Source organism: Amblyomma maculatum, chromosome 9 (assembly GCF_055883805.1).
Source record: "Amblyomma maculatum isolate TAMU_Amacu chromosome 9, ASM5588380v1, whole genome shotgun sequence".
Lineage (NCBI taxonomy): Eukaryota > Metazoa > Arthropoda > Arachnida > Ixodida > Ixodidae > Amblyomma > Amblyomma maculatum.
Window position 1 is genome coordinate 63,896,313 of NC_139352.1, and position 17,873 is coordinate 63,914,185.

At 44.7% G+C, this 17,873-nt stretch overlaps 1 protein-coding gene across 1 annotated transcript in view; it reads right to left on the bottom strand.

The window, feature by feature from the left end:
* LOC146179217 (ATP-binding cassette sub-family C member 4-like) overlaps nt 1-17,873 on the bottom strand; it is a 91,314-nt gene that overhangs the window by 62,053 nt on the left and 11,388 nt on the right. Inside the window, exons 2-3 of the mRNA XM_084580147.1 lie at nt 4,034-4,183; nt 1,929-2,063 (exon numbers count right to left, since the gene is read on the bottom strand). Coding sequence (XP_084436273.1) covers nt 1,929-2,063; nt 4,034-4,183 — 285 coding nt within the window. The remainder of the gene's footprint in view (nt 1-1,928; nt 2,064-4,033; nt 4,184-17,873) is intronic.

Below are 17,873 nucleotides of genomic sequence, written 5' to 3' on the forward strand. Positions count from 1 at the left end.
CTCACTAGCACATTTCTCATTGCCCTTTTTCCTTCGTAGAGTTTAACCTTACCTCACCTCAAGAGTCGGAGCGACTAGGGATCTGATGTCACACATGGCAGCCGCCTTTATAGGAGACAATATACTCAAATTGAATACATGTTGTGCTACAGCGTTATTAGCGTGTATTAAAAATTCTCTTGTTGGCCAAAATTAGCCCGCAGCCTTTCATAGCATCTCTCATAGTCCATATACTTAGGGTCCGGGAGTGCACAGGCACGCAGATATACCAGATACGTCGAGAAATCGCCTACCGTTTGTTATTTTATCTCTTTGATTTCAACACACCGCCTTGCACAACACGCTAGAGAAGACGGCGGGGTGCCATGAATTACAGTTAAGTCGTTTTAAAACTTCCCGCCATGGCCTGGCTCAGTGCCAGTAAATGTACTCTCTATCTCTCCTCCACGTTCGCTCTGTCATACGCCGTGACTTGCCCTTCTACTGGAGGCTGTTGGTTGTCTTTTTCTCGTTACAATATGCACCTTATTAATGTTAAATTGTTCATATTAAAGCGTGTAACTTCGTGAAATTCTAAACAAAAAAGCGTATGGAGGCAAGAAACAACTTATCTTTATGTATGGCCTCACTCATTTTTTCATTAGATCACCTCAAACTGAAAGAAACAAACGATGAATTTCTAAGCGTGGCCTTGTTATAGGTCTACAGATTGAAGTAATCGCAGTGTCAAAAACGCACTGGATAGATAAGCTCTAATAACAAAAGGGTTACCTCCTACACAAAGTAATTCATAGTCGCCACTGGCGCTGCCTGTCTCGGGCACCACCACTACAAATATGCACAGCGTCGATCGCACTTGTCTAGGGCGCTCGAGAAGTAGTGTGCGGAAAAAAGGTAAGTGGAATCTTAAGCTAGATACTGGTTTTAGTTGATAGTACTTGCGCTCTAGCGCATTTATTAAGTCGTGCGAACCGAACAGGCACAAGCACATCGCTTCTAACAAAGCAGCTGCGTTAAAGTATCGTTATATTTGGTGCGCATCACACTTCTCGAGCACTCTAGACAAGTGTGATCGAATCTGTACAGCGTCCTTAACGCAGTAGACATGCCACTGCTTCGCGCAAAAATACTATGGAACTGAAGTATTCTCCTCCCCTCATAAAGTGTTAAAACACAAGGAAAAGCCACCAGACCGCCTGGTTACCCTGGTTTCCGCGCTTTTCTTTATGTAAATGCAAAACTCCGACATTTGCTATGTTTGCCACTCATTGGCGAATTATTTTGAGTATAAATACCATCAGTAATCAATAAATAGCCCATAATTATCCAGTTTACGAACAAATGTTATGTGTATTAAAAATTCGAGGACACTCTGGCGACTAAAGTGATGAAAGGCGAAAGCCTGAGTGCACCACTCTGCTACGCGATTTTTCCGGGTGCGCGGTATTAATTAGTAATTATTTATTTAATTGATCAACTGTCACTAATTAGCATTACCTATTTACTTAGTCATTAATTGACTTATAATTTAGTAATCGATTACTGATTGGCATATGCCCATACAAGGCGGGTATAATTTCAATTAAGTATGCAATTGCCACTAATTGGTGATCATTAATTAAGTGTTCATTAATTAGTAACTGTTCATTTATTCGTTAATTATTACTAATTATTAGTAATTGATCACTGATTGGCATATGGCCATAAAAGGCACGCATTCGCGCATACTGTGGTGGTGCTCTGTGATTGGTCGAGACCTCCATGACGTCATCCCGTCTCGACCATTCAGAGCCGCTGCAAAAGCGTGGCACTTCTGCTGACGACAACGATAAGGCGATAAAGACTTTCGCCTTAAAAACCCGATGATTCGGAACGTCGAAAGGCAGCAGATATTTTTCTTTGATTAACGGTGTACGGAAACTCCGTACCAGAGCCGCAGCCGCCGCTATGCTGGACAAAACGTCTTGTGTTGAATGTTCGGCGGCACGTGCACTTCCGTCGTCGATTCTCGCCACCTGGGCGCTTCTCGTCAGCGCTGACAACGAGGACAGGGCGAGGAAGGTCTGCAAGAGTCAACCGAAGAAACTGAATGAAGCGATTGCACGTCAGGAAAAATAATTTGCCAACAATTTATGCGTTTCATTGCACTTTCAGCTAAGCTGTTGTTGTGGCTGTAGGAAGAAGGAAAAGAAAATGCACGGGCCTGCTACTGGCTCTGTAGCTGAGCCACCTCCGCTGCCTCGTGCGGACAGAAGGGAAAATAGACAAGAATGAAAAGGAAGAAGGAGAGAAAGACGCGCGCCGCAACAACAACCGTCGTCCACCACCGAAGCGGTGGCGGTTGCAATGACGGCCTACAACAGACAAAAATTCGGTGGCTGGCTAGCCGGCCCCGCCACAAGCGGCGTTGACCTACCGTCCCAACCCCGTAGGGCCAGGAACTGCCACAGTTCCATTCAGGGGATTGGGACTCCCGTCGACCTCATCCCCTAAGCTCCTGGTCTGCATCTTAAGAAGCAATTATACCTGGCGAAACAGATCTTGCCCGAGAGATAGTTACACCTAGAGCACTTCGTTACCCCCTACCGCCTTGCTGCATGTACCGCGAGCTCTAAGGTGAGCATATCGAGTTTTGCGTCGTTTTTGGAAATGTCGTTATCTCCCTGATCTCGAGTCATCTGATTGGTGGAAATACCGGAACCGGAAGTGGAACTGGGAGCTGGTTTTGGTGTTGCCACCAATCACACGACTCGACGTCAAGGAGATAACGAAACTGCTAAAAACGATGCAAACTTGAAATACGCACCTTTGACAAAATAGACCTCTGAGGACGCAGCGTCAGTTAAAATGACTGGCATGGGCTCCTCGCTAGCGTTCTACTCGACCAACAGGGCCACGTGGTCACTCTCGGTTGTGACGTACTACGAAAGTCACGCTAGAATGCACACAACTGAAGAACTTCCGCCGTGAGTGGTGCCTCATCTACAAGTGCGGTCTCCACCTGAGGGCACGACCTCACACGATCTGACCTGGAAGGCATACTAAATGCGACTGTGAAATAAAAATAGACATTGTAGAATAGAATGCAATAATATGGCGCTTCAGAAAAAGATTCTGATTGCACGTAACACGAGGCAAACTTAGAGAAAAACTGGAACGCTTGAGGAAGACCGGAACTTCCCTTTACGTTCTAATGGAATTGTTCTAACCTTCCATCTTGCACCTAGTGCAAAACGCTGAAAACAACCAGGTTAGTCAGGAAGATGCTGCAGCTGCAAATACTAGGCTATCTATCATGGCACAGTAACGAGCGACAGTAGGACGGCGCGTTCACGGACCTCAATGCGATTGACTGACGTTAATTGACAGAGCCTGTGATACTAATGTAAAGGCTGCTGTGGCATTTATGTAGGCCATGACATGGGCTGCAGGGAAAGCTCGGAGGCCAATCAACCCCCGCCTGCAGCTGTTCTGTGATTGCGCGGAGGTGCCAAATCTCAAGTGCATGGGATACAAATGTTATTAACCCCCCTCCCACTTTTAACAAAGTTACAGCTGAAAAAACGGGCAGGAAGTTCTGACCTTCTGCCAAGGTTGCAACAACCTACCGAAACTCACGGCGATCTGCGTGTGCGGAGACGTCATGAGCCACCATTTGACCCATAAAAGTACGGCTTCCGGAATGTGCTGTTTCCTCTAGCATATCCCATACTTTATTGGTGAAGCCCAGCGCCGCGCTGTTTATGCCTCAGAACCGGTCAAGTCAAGCATCCTTGTCTCTATTTTATCTGCGATTATCCGCAGCCGTAATGGTAGCGTTGGATACCCTCGAGGTCGCACTTCACGCTGAAACAGTATCGTAACACAGAATCACAATCGAAGGTAACGATCAATGCTGAATGCTTACTTTTTAGCTGGTGATTTTTTTTTATTGCACGCCAACAGGTATTGAATAAAAATATGTGCTGGCTGCCCCGAGACGGAGGTCAGTTGGTAGTTTTAGCACGGCGGGGCACTAGCAGTACGGACTCACCAGGTACGCGATGTCCAGGAGCGTGTAACATTTGACTCTTGTGCAGGTGAGCGTCCTCTGATGAAGTTCGGGCCAACCCAGTGGGATGGAGAATAGCGCCACCCACTTCAGCACCACGGAAATCACCACCCGTGGCGAGCTGTAGTGAGCCTGGAAGACAAGCATAAATACTACTAAGAGACTTCTTAAAGAGGAGAAAATAAGGGCGATCACCCTAGAAACGAAAATTACGTTTCCTTTACGGCCGCTATCATCCTTCGAGCGAGTTTCACCTCGTTACCGTGTATAAGTGGCATTATGGTCCTGTTTATCTACATATATATATACTGCATCTGCTTGCAAAGAAGCAGTTTCGACTCGCTTCGGTTATGCCCTTTTGTTGAGATATTATTGTGACCTGTTATAATATTATTTGCAAGTACGAGATATCTGCTCAAAGCGAAAAGAAATTAGGTTATATGGAACCATGGGCATGCACTATAGCGTATTGAGCAAACCAAGGATCCGCGAAATATTATGCAAGACACACTGCTAATCTGGTAGAAAAAGGCACCGAAAAGTGAACAGGCTCCCGTAGGGGCTGCGATTTGTGACGGTTTCCTTCCAAAGGCGCCCATGCGGTTAAAGTATGGCGGCTTGTCGTCTGAGCAGTAATCCAGAGTGTGAGAGGGGAGCTGGGAGACGTATCAACTTTATAACACTGAATGACGCCACGCCTAGCGTAACAATGGTGCTAACTGTAATGATATTTTTCTGATCTCGCAAGGTTGCATTTAAGAGCTGTCTCCCCCGAGGAGTGTTTTCTTTCAGCGGACGTCAACCCTTGTTATACAAATGTGCTCGAATTTATCTGTATTGGCGCAATAGCGAACCCAAAAAAGGGGCTACAAAAAAAGTGGGTACACAAGACAGCAACATTTTCAGAGCAGAATCCTTAACGGTCATTCTTACGCAAGCACACTTGTCTGGCAATACAGAATGTTGTGAGCTTTAAAGCGCCGGGGTTATTACACATTTAGCAGTGGAGTGCCCGGTAGGTATGACTGTCACACTAATGGTTGATTGTATCAAAGTACCAAAGTTAAGCGACGAACTAGGTAGTGCGCAACCGACGGTAGTGCGAACGCTGTCACAGTGTGTCACGGAACGTCGCTTCATCATATGCCACGAAGTCATTGTTTCATTGAGGTCGAACCGAACAAGCTCTTTCTTAATGTTGTTACTTGTCTTGTCACCTGCTGCTTGCCATTTCACCTAAAAGCTTAAAATAAGTAACGAAAGAAACAATCGAAAAAATTAAAACTATTGGCCGTAGTGTTCTCGTATCCAACTGCTTTATATATTTTTTTTGTGTGTGTACGCTTACTTATTGCGAACTTTTCGTTGTTCATTGCCCAGCAAACGTCTAAGGCCTGGCATTCTTGAATGCCATGAACACCCGTTATAGCAAACATGTAGGCGGCAGGTGACTGTGTGTGTGTTTGTGTGTGTGTGTGTGTGTGTGTGTGTGTGTGTGGGGGGGGGGGGGGGGGGCGTGCGTGCGTGCGTCTGTTTAAAACAAGAAGTGTAGTGGTGTTCTGCTGTCTTCATTTTGAAGCTAAGAGAAAGAAAACGCTACCCCCCGCTCCCATTCGCGAGAGAATCAAGGATCAGGCCACTCACCTACGCGCGCCGCGACTTTATCATTACGCGCGTAAATGCCAGCATCCAGGCCTGCCAAGCGACAACTGCAGTTCACTGTCCCTGCAATCTTGTACTTAAAAACACGCCCCAGGTTTCAATTCACAGAGGCCCCCTCTTCCTTCTTTGATGAGCTAGTTCCTATCCAAGACGCGCTTTGCTTTGTGATTGTCACTTTGCTTCCTACAGCCCACATTGCCACCAGCACTGCCACCACTCAAGCAACACGTTTACTCTGAAGCGATTTTCGCGGTCCAAAAATCTTCTTGAACATATGTCTTGTTTTATACCCGCTTTATAAACGACTACGATGTTTTAGTTGACCCTGAGGTGTCATACCACCGAATAGTTACCGTTACTTTTCCTTTGCATGGTACTCGACTTAATCCCGCATCTCTGCTAAACTCTGCGAAAGATTACACTCGTGCCTGTGACGTAAGCATAATAGTTTACCCGGATTCTGACCTCGAAAACTTCGCTGGTAATAACATCAACTCGTTGTAGAACATTTTTAAAAAATTGTGCTTTTGTCTTGACCACTTCGTCCCCGAAAAAGTAAAAAAGATTGGTAAAGGTAATCCATGGATTACTATATAAGTTCATAATACATTTGAAAAGAAAAGCGAAGTGCAAGAGAAACAAACGTACATCTTCACGCGACTCCATCCAAATTCGTCACGCCCCTTCAAACACTTTTATTTTAATACTATCTTGCCTAATTTTATAAAATCAGATCATGAAAATGTTTGGAAGTTTCTTTTGTGAACGTAAAAAAAAAAACCTGGTGATAAAATTTCACTTAAAGGCATCTTAATAACAGATCCTGAAACTATCACTACTGCATTCCAATCGCAATTTCATCGATGCCTTTGTCATCTGTAGACCAGCCGTAAACACAATTTGTGATAATTAACCGACTGTTCTCTGAGCATACATGTTAATGGCTTCAACTCTGACTTTATTACAGTAATTTCCGGAGTCCCGCAAGGTAATATTTTCAGGACGCTAATATTTTTGATATTTTGCAACAACATAGTTAATGTGATTTATGATCGCGGGAAAACTATCTACGCTGAGGACTGCTTTATCTTTAGAGAAATTATGGCACCTGGAGACGAGCAGGCAATTCACATTGAAATAGTCAACATACTTGAGGGTTGCCAGGAAGAGTTCAACATGCTGCTTAACTACGAAAAAAAGGAAAAAATACCCACATCGGTACACTTACTCTGCCCAGGATCATCACTTAAAGAAAGTTCAGGAAAATAAATATATTCATAAGATCTCCTCTTGAGCTTTTCGTAAGCCATTCCTGCTCAAACAAAAGCAAAAGAATGCTGCCGCTAATGTCAAACTTCTCGCATACACAACACTTATAAGGTCTTAGGAATATGCTTACGTTGTGGGGGACCTCCATACGATGTGCGATATAAATTCTCTTGAAACAATTCAGACAGGCAGGGCGTTTTATATATCCCAAATAATGTCTCACCTATTCGGTATCTGAACTAATGACACAAAATGGTATTGACACTCTCCAGGCCGGAAGAAAATTACTTCGTCTCAAATTTTTATTTAGTTTAATTAACCACAAACCCGCACTTGATCCTAGTCCTTATGTTCGCCATCTTACTACAAAGCATAAACGCCACCCTCGTGCGCATCCTTGGCACGTCAATTTAACAAAGATTAGCTGATACAAATCCTCCTTGTTTTCCTTGTACAATTGCAGATTCGAACAGTTTGCCTGCTTCCTCTCCCCAATATTTGGATCTGCCGGAATTAAGTTTATAAAGTTTTATGAAATTTAGTTGAAGTTTGGTCTTCTGTGAGTTCTTGAGCGTTAGTTTGATAGTGCTCGTACCTCGTGTGTAGTAATAACTGCTTCCGCGTGCCTACAAAACGTGTCAGTGTGCTTGGTACATTGTGCTTTCATGCTTTTTTGCTATTGCATATACCTGTATGTCACACCTTCTTGGGCGCTCAGCCTGCAGGTTGTTGTAAATAAATAAATAATCGCGCCCTCACCCCTGTTGTGCTCGCCACCTGTTCAGGCCACTTCTCCCGCCTCCCACAAGCTGCCGCAAAGGACCAGGTTCGCTATTAATTTCGAAGCAGACTTACTTCACACGGCTGATCACGCGAGCTTATACGGTTAATCCATACGTCACTGTCGACGTCACACACATTTTATTGTAACCAAACACAACAGCAAGCAAAGTTAAGACGGGTTACGTCATAGAGAGTGCTGGCCAATCCAATTAGTGCCCGACAACTTGTGAGCCGTGACGCGTGCTTCCAAATATGCTATAAGTTTCATTGACCACTTTGACCAAGCCGAACGGACGTGCTTGCAGTGCCTAGTGCAGCATGTGTATCTACGTAAAGCTGACTGGGCACTGTCCTCCGCACATAGCGTTTGCCGTGACAGTTTGCATTAGTGAATTGTAATGAGGTTTCAACCTTTGCGCAGTTACTGCATTGCTCCCGATAGGATTTCCGGCAAGTTTTAAGCCATGTTCAACACTTAGTTCGCGACTTCGGCTGCGACAAACGAACGCCAATAACAAGGGCGATAAACTGGAAGCAAATTGACCAGGAACCTAGCTGCACGTGTTGAATAATCAGATTTTTTGTTTACTGCGAAGTATACCTCACCAGAATAAATCAGAAAAACGCGTGGTATGTCTGAAACCTGAAACTTTGACTGTTGAAATCAACCTTTGACCTTTTTGAAGATGCCTATGGTAGGATAATGGTTTCTTCTTGTAAGGTTTAATGCCTCACAAAGCAACTCGATCAGGCTATGAAGGCACCGGAAACGTAGACCACCTTGGGTTCCTTAACGTCCACTGATATCGTAGAGCACACGGTCGCCTTGTTTTTCGCCTATATAGAAAAGCGGCGGCCGCACCCGAGATTGAACTTGCATCCTTTGGTTCTTCAGTCGAGCGCCGTAACCACACAGCCGCCGTGGCTGGGACATTTGCAGGGATAAGTATGCAGATGACCTGGCCGGGTACTGATTGGTCGGCTGTTTTGGTGACGTCACAAGAACACATTTCACGGCCTAATTGACAGGCGCTGCCAATTAATGTTAATTGACATTTACAATTTACGTTAATTTACATATGTACTCGAAGAACTTATCGATATATCTGCTCTATCCTAAACGGAAAAACACAAATACTCTCCTATCACTCTCCCAAGAAGGCATTTAATCATACAACCTGAGAAGGCCCCTTTCCACTTGCAAGGACTACTCCATTTTCTGTCGATGAACAGTCTGTCACGCGATCAAGAAGTGGAAAGGCTATTGAGTTTTGTAAATACCATGCCTGATTTCTTCTATTGGAAGCACCAATTCTAGATTTGCGAGCTGGAAAACCTCTGGAGGGCTGGAAAACCTCCGTAAGCATCTATCACTGCCAATATGCTAGTGAAAAACCCCAGGTCTAGATGCCTGCGCAAACAACAATATAGAGTTATCTGAAAACAACTCCCTATTTGTTTTTTGATCTGTAGGTTGAATAATTTATCACTCACTCACCATATCATTGATATTTTTAATTTTTTCATTCGACCACTTAGTGGCGTTTTAACTTAGGGATAAATCTGAAGCGTGTATTCATCACGTATAGGTGCACGTTCATGCTACGCTGCATTGTAGAAGTGCGAGTGCTCAGATTTAAGTTCTAAGCTATAGTATATGTTGAAAACTGTAAGCACAGTCTATATCCTCGGCAGGGTTCACTACCTCCACCTCTACTTTGTTGCGTATACGTTGAATTAAGCTCATATTTTAACCCGTTCACCGCGCTGTGTTGACCCACAATAACGCCACACAGAAACGTGCCATCTTTCGCTGCCATCCATAGCGTTACAGCTAGCGGGGTCTTTACACGGTCTCCAATTTATTGCAGCTTTGTATGTTGTGGTAGATAATACCTCACCTTATTCTTTTTTTCTCCCGAAATCTGAGCTCCATTGACGTATTTTTCATTCCGAAATAATTGACTGAAGTTGAGACCACAAAGCCCCTGCCATCGACAGCGATCACCCTGTTGCAGTACTTGCTCACGTCCAAACCGACACCGGCGCCGCGTCGTCAGCTGATCCGCTAAGCTGCTGATATACTGCGCTGGGTTCATACTTGGCTACAGACCAGGGCCCTATTCTCGACATGCATGGCCACCGTTCAGCACCATATTTCTCGCTGTTTGGTTTTCAGCAAAGTCACGTGTTTCGAATTTGTGGCGCGAAACAGCGAGCTGTCGGAATGGCTTTTTGCGGTTACGTAAAAATGACGTGAGCGTGGAAACAGATGATAAACAGGGCTATTCGTGATGCCTGGGTGGCAAATATAAGTATTTGTGATGGAAAAACGAAGGTATAGATGATAGAGGGTAAGATCAGAAGCGTGAGAATGCTTAAAACAGGTGTGAACTAATTTCTTGAGGGCTAATAGCAGAGCAGAGCAGAGGGCTCTGCTCTGCTCAGCGCCAACCATTCCGCAAAATCAGGATGACAATTAAGCTTCGCATTTAGCTTATGACGCGATGGCGACTTCCTCGCTGTTATATCAATGCACTTCTTTGTACTGATCACGTGTCATCTGTTGGGCTAGCAGCGTAAATAAAGTGCAAGGGGTTCCGGTAGCAGCCGCAAGCCGGCGTCACAATACATCATTCCCTTTCTTTCTGCATTGTCCGAACGCTGTTATAAATTGGCGCACTGGGCGAATGAGCTCGACCTAGAACCTCGAAATGGCATGCTTCGCGAAGTTGGGGTGTGCACGTGAGAGATGCTTTGTTATGATATCAATTTTCTGCTTCTATAATACTGTCACGTAGATGCGTTAAAGGGATGATGAGGGCAAACAAAAACATTTTGTACGCCGACAGACTACAGCATTGTAATGATGCATAAGCTGGTTTTAAACGATAGTGGAGCTGTTTTAAGCTACAAAAGTGGAGAAAAATTCACCACAGCCATCGCCGCAACCCCTTCTTTTGTGCACGGACTTCGGAGACTTCACAATGTCGTCATCTTTTTTGGTCGACACAATAAGTTCGGGTTCCGCCAGGGCTAAATATTGCGTGTCCAATTTCGTCATTTCTTAAATGAGTATTATGGAGCCGGACAAACGTCAACATTGGCGGGAAGACTGTCAGAATCTATTCGTAAAAAATAACCAATAGGGTCGACTACAGTGTCCGTGTAAAATGATGTCATTGAACTCCATTGGAGAATATAACAGCGAATGAGTACCTCGTCGCCGTTTCAGAGCGTATGCTATTTTCTCATTTCTAGTCGAAACTAAGCGAGAATTCCGTTTTAGAATGTCCACTCTGAATGAAGTCAAAGCTTATTCCCTGCACAAGAATAGAAGCTATCGCGCAAACGGCAAACATGCCAGAAAGTTTGACTCTGAGAGCTTCGAATCGAGAATGTCTTCAACATTCAGTATAAATTTTTTTCAGAGGCCGAAGGCACGGTGATGTTGGACCGAGGGCTGCGCTCGCAACACGTCGAAAGTTGTCGACAAACCTCCCCTTAGTGCACTCCACAGGCCAAATAACTGGTTCTCACGAGGGCCATGAACAGGACTATATAAGAGAAAAAAACAGAAAAAAAAAGTCGTGGGGGTTCAAGTATCCTTTAACATACTTTAACCAAGTAAAGAGCGTTAACCATCGCCAGCGCCGCTAGCGCCGCATTCGCTGCTGCCGCTTCGATCTTGGCTCGACTGCATACTTGGTAAGCGTCTTGGCAACGGTCTAGTCTGGCTTTTCGTTCAGGGATATTGACAGCCTGTCTGGCACGGCGTCTGCGCATGCTTTGCGATTTGTAGAATGAACAGCTATCATCTCTTATGTGCAGTATATTTCCACGGACGTGCCCTCAGAATATAGTGAGGTGTTTGTATCTGTCGCCATCACTGCTTAAAGAATGCATGACATCAGATTTGTGAGCACTGCCAGAAACACAACAAATAAAGCTTTGATAGTCACTTTATTGGGGAAAGGAAAAACAAAAACAAGATGTGTGTACGGCATGACGGCTAGGAAACTACGAGGTTAGGTTTCCGACCCTTCTGATATATCTGAATATCATAGACTAGGTTAAAACCGGAACGCGACATCATGGAAATCAACTCAGAACAAAGAAAACGTTTATCTTAGGCTCGAGTTGACCGGCATTAGATTACAACGACAAACCTTTTGCGTTTTGTACGAAAAAGCTAATTTACCGATACCTCAGAACCTGCGTGCACCTTTTGAAGGCCCTATATTTCAGTGTATATGGTAGTATGTTTTTCGTGATCATCTAAAGTAGCGTACCTAATGCACCACCACGCCACCATCACCAAATGTAACTAATAAGTGCTGTCTTGGTTATATTCATGTTAGGCAGCCAAACATCGAATAATTCAGTATCTGTAAGGCGCTCAATAACAAATACTTCTGTGGATCGTCATATCTATATTAGTTACTCTTAATGTGGCTTGTGGAGATCGTTTTGGACGTTAAGTCATTAGGCAAGGCCATCTGGTACAGATTGACACCAACACTTCGCTGAACACGCAGTGTGCCATCGAGAAGCCAGCGCTTGTCACTTTCTTAAACATCTCGCCGTCTTGGACCCGATTATATACCGATCGCCCTAGGCAAAAGGCTATAAAGCCTAGCACCGTGCTACGCGGCAGCAGTGTAACCGCGGCGCCAACAGCACAGGTTCAAGCTATGAAGTAGTTTAAGAAAACTCCAGAAAAGTTCCCCCGTCTTCTTTAAACCTTCATACTGCTCTAACAAATAGAGCGAAGGATGGTGCTTTCTTTTAGAATGCACAAGGTAAATTCACTCACCATTTCAGGAAGGTCCATTTCCTTCTAGGCCAGCAGGCGCTTCCCCGACGCAAACACCAGGTTTTCAAACGGCTTACATATAGTGACGAAAACGCATGATCCTTGTTCAAATCGCAGTGGTCTTGAGTTTTAACTCCACGCAACACACCGAGCAATCGCACACGGGCACCGACTACTGGTCGACTCCATTTTCCGCTGAAAACAGGCCTGGCCGTCGGCTGTACTGACGCACGTGACTCCCCACCCGAAAAGAATCTTTCGTCCAGCAGCCAACTCTCACTTTTTGCGACGCACTCTGCCCGGCAACGGTTGCAGCATCTGCGGCTGCGCCAAGTTTGCAGGCCTGTCACGGGAACAGATGTTCGGACCTGACGGGTGCCATATTGAGCCGATGTCTCTTCGTTCTTTCCCCATTAACAGTGCTCGGTACATGTGGTCGCCTCTTTGGACATTGTAGGATATGCGCACTCCTGCAGACATTTGCAGTGCTAAGAGTTGAATAACACTGGCAATGGACATTTCAGTGTTATGGAGTAAAAACTTCGCAACACCTTCATTTATTGTTCCGTTACTAGTCCGTCCCTAGATCGCTGTGAACTCGGCATCGACACCAACCGCTTTGATTTCGGCTATCATATATTTCATTAATAATTACATGTCGCGATCTGTGAAACAAATCAAAAGTTCCCATCTTGTTTAGATCTGAAGCCCGATGCTAATAAAAAATTCGTTGGTAGACTAAGAATATAATGTATCCAGGGATTGACTCTAATATGTGGAAATATAGAAACAGACATCGAGATAGAAATAAAGATGGAAGTAGACAAATCAAGCAAACATAAATCCTGAAAATATGAGTCTGTGATGCGCCGTCTACGTCTACCTATCTAACCAGCTCATCACCAATTTGTCCTGCGTAACTACGGCCCAGTGATGCAAGCACCGTTATTCTTATATACGACCATGCTAATTCAGAGAGTGTGACAACCCGAGCGCATTGAATTAATTGTCGGGTGGCTTGGTTTCATATCGAATTCTTCAAATGGACCAACTTAAAGGTGGCTGGAGACGGGTTCTTAAAGCTTTATAAGACTATAACGGTCCTTCAAAACGAGATCGTGTTATCACAACACGATAGTGCAATAATAAATTAGCGATTACAAGGTAACTCGGTGATTACCGAGAAGGGAGCAGTCTCTAAAAAAGGGTTCGAACAAACGACCGTGTACACTGCGACATTTTATGAATGCTGCTTTTTTTTTATTTATTTATAACGTTCTCCAGGCCACGTCGTATGTTCACCTGGGAAAACGGCAAAATACACTGTGTGAATTCTCCTGCGAGAAGGCTCGTAAGATTGAACGCAGAAAAATGCTTTTGACATCAAAATTTTCGTCTTTTTTTTTTCTTGCTATTCGCGCGATGGCTTCATAACCTGGTTATAACAGAGAAGCCGTTTCATAGTGCTCGAGTAACAGAAAAGTCAGAGCGCGTCACTATGCTGTAGCTGAATCGGCGGTATCGCGAGCAGGCCGCTAGGTGGCTAGCAATGATCAGAAGTAACGACTTTCGGAGATGAAGTAAAAACTAACCTTTTCTCAGATTCTTTTTGTTTTTACAAATCAAGTTTTCCGGCTCCAAGGCAGCAACAAAAATTGTGAGAGCTGTCTTGGCCACTTTCTTCTCTCCTTTAAATGCTTTAACAAGCTCAACTACTATAACTGAGTTCCCCGCGTTTCCCTATATTATGAGATACTGCGTTTTAAATGCCTATGGGTTTTTAATACCTGTGTTTCGCTTTGATATTTTATTAATATTTTTCTGCGCGTCTTGAACGTAGCAGGTTTGAAGCTGCAGTTCGCTCGATAAGTCGCCTATTGTGTGCTTATAAAATCTCTTTAGGCATTGCTTACGTTTAGAAGACCAGCTGCGCTTAGAAGTGACGCCTGAAATGCGTGGAAAATACGTGGGACGTGAAAAGCCAGTGGTCGAAGCTGTTTACTGCAAATCTCCTGAAAGAGATAGCTTTCTTTGTGCATAGTCCCGACCGCTCACCTCTTCGTTACTACATCGTCTCTCTCTGTCTGCGGCCGGGTCGCCACAGTCGCCGACGCTCCCCAGGAAGGCCAGAAGGGGAAGGTGGAGTCGCTGTAGTCAGCCGCGGTGCACCTCTCGTGTTTATCATCCTGCTGCTGCTGTGTCAGTGGCAGCCGACACAGATGGCTGGCGATGAGGGTCAACGCTGTCTGAGGCTGCTGGGTATGGCGTTCCCCACAGTGGCCGCTCCTGATTCTCACCGCATTCATTGTCCCATAAGCGAGCATGTACCGATGACTCCCGACGGCCCTTTAATGAGTACGGCTTGGTAAAAAAATTACACAAAAGAAGAACGCCTCGACAGACTGCATAGTTTTCTGTAGAGGGCCGACTCATTTCTGTATAGAGAATGAGATGAGAGCAACCACACAGCCTCGCACAGGCCACTGTTCCTTTCACCGGTTGTGTTACAATGCATAGGCAAGAAATTAATGCACGCGATATCTGTTTTGAAATGATGTGGGGATAGTTATTTGAAGAGGACATTAATCTAATGCAGTTGATTATCAATCGAAAAGAGCGATGACCTATATCTTTGCAGGACACTTCAGCTTCACCGCAAAAGCGATGACAAAAAAAGTGAAAGAGGTTGAGGGAAGAGGTGCCGTAGAGGACGGTTACGGAATAAACTGTCGCCATCTGGGTTACTACGTCATGAAACGGTGTCACACATTGCCGTAGTTACGCGTTTAACCTACATGAAAAATTTACCAATGTACCGCCTGAATCGAGATTCGATCCCAAGTTACTAAAGCTAAGAAGCTGAACGCCAACTCCCCGGTTATCATGGTCGGTACTTACCCTCGCCTAGAAAATGAGGCCTGCACTGAATGGTGCCATCCTAACGACTGCTGTAGCCTCGAGAGTGCAAGGACTTTTCTGCTGTAAGCAACTTAAATTAATACACCAAGTACTTTGTCACGCATTTCATCGCGCGAACGACAAAAATAGCCTGACACGTTTGCTGTGCTGTTTTATTGTTTTTTTTTTTACTTCTCACTGATCGTCCCTAAGGGACTTGACTATTAGCCTCTGACCAGCTGTAATGCCAGTTAGCCTTGGTAACCCTGGCCCGGGACATTCTCGACGCTTAATAGCGCGTTTCATTAAAGCTTTTTTCCTCGTACTCCTCCTTGCATATTCCTGAGTTCCCCAATATCTTTAACCGTAAAATAAATCTTCGCGTTCTGAACTCGGGCCTAGAGCCTGGGACATCGTTTCATCTAGAATTCGTTTCTTTTGGAGTAAAGTGCGGAAAGTTGTCATTTTTCTATTGCTCTTTTTCTTTCATTGTACTGAATATTCTCTATCAGGCTATGAGAGGCGCCGTAGTGGAGGGCCCAGGAAATTTCGACCACCTGGTGTTCTTTAACGTGCCCTGTCGTCACACGGGAGTCTTGCTTTTCGCCTCCATGGAAAGCGGTCACCCTGGCTTTGGTTCGATCCGCATCCTCAGTCCAGAGCTTTTACCACGGCGACACGACGGTGGGCCAACTATTATTTAGATTCTCACGACCATAATACCGGAGCTTGCCGCGTGTTTCGTTTGAGCAGACAGGCTCTGAGATGTTCCCACGTATTTGTTTACCTTTTCACCCTTTTTCTAGGATCCTCGTGATGACCGCAGGTGAGACCCTAAACGTTAAAAATCTTAAAAAGTCGGAGTGCTCATATTTGCACGCTGAAGGATACCGTGAGCTCACCACCGAAAAATTCCCAAAATCAGCCCTCGTCATTACCCCACGCCGTTGTCATGCTATGCAAAGTTTCGTCATGTTTTGCAAATCATTGTAAGCGTCTGTAACTCAGCACTGGCACGCGGTTAGCGTGCTGAGTTCAAAAAGTACCTTCGTTATCACAGTGAACACGGCGCATCGTACTTAAATAAATAATTATATTTTCCTGAAACGAATCACTGTGTTTCGGGGGAAATTATGTGGCGTTAATAACACAATCATCTGTTCACGTCTCTCCTATTTTTGTTACATATAATTGAACATGGTCGATAAGTGGTAAAAAAAAAATTAAGGAAAAGACATTTGAAAAAATTGCGCGCAGAATAAAGGCGAGGGGGTCGCAGCGTAACCTTTACCACCAGCCTCTGCCTATACGCGCGTTTGTACGAAAACGAACGTGGTGTACCGCATTTCCTGCATGGCGCACCTCGAAGAGCCGATGTGCCCCTGGCTAAATTCGTTACACGTACTGCATGAAGTCCGTATTAAATGTAACTTGGGGCTACCTTCTGGCCGCTCGCAAGACGCGGCGGGACTAGCCATCGAAATTTTGAGTGCAGCCGGCCTGGTGATGTGGTCAGTGGGGTATTGTGCATCCAGCACAACCAGCTTTGTCTATTGGTTCTAAAACTAGAAAACGAGTAGGAGCAGGAACGTGGAAAGCGACAAGAAATTGGCCATAAGTAGTTCCACCTACCAGGTTTAAGTAATAGCTTAGTGCCAGTGGTTGTAGCAATAATAAAGTCACGATTTCGTCAGGAGCAGAGAAACAAGTCATCTCTCCACTATTTTAGGAGACAGCCTGTTAGCTTTTAGGGCCATTAAACATTGTAGCTATAGTAGTACGATTAAGCACAAAGTCGATTGCACAGTAGTTAAGTGATTGCTGACAGGGGCAGCACATTCGTCACTTCAGTGTTTATCGTCAGCACCAACGTTTTGCACATGACCCGCTATGAATTTCTAAAAGCAAGCCCCAAATTTTCCTTCGTCTGCACTAAGACAGATAATGTACCTTGAAAGTAAAATGTTTCAACATTCGCCGGTTCTGTGACGCATGGGCTCAGAAAAAATGTTTGCGAAAGTTGCGGGTTTTCCTGTATGACAGACACTTTTTTTTTTTTTATTGCCATGTTAAAAGTACGACAGGAACATGCTTTCTTTCCTGTTCACGAATGGCATTCTTAGTTCGAGGAATTGTTTTGATCATTTTCCGGCAGGACCGCAGTGCAGATCCAAAGGCCAGTTCATCTGGGTGTATTCTAAATATACTTTATGCTAGTCATTCTCAGCGGGTGGTAATTAATTGCGTAGAGAGCCGGAATATAAGACTTCGTTGTTAAAAGTCTATTGAATATGCTGAAGAGTAGCTTGCCAGAACCACTGTACAAACATACCGTCGTATAATGGTTATTAGCACAATGGATTTCTGAAGACAAGGTGTTAGCAGTGATTGGTA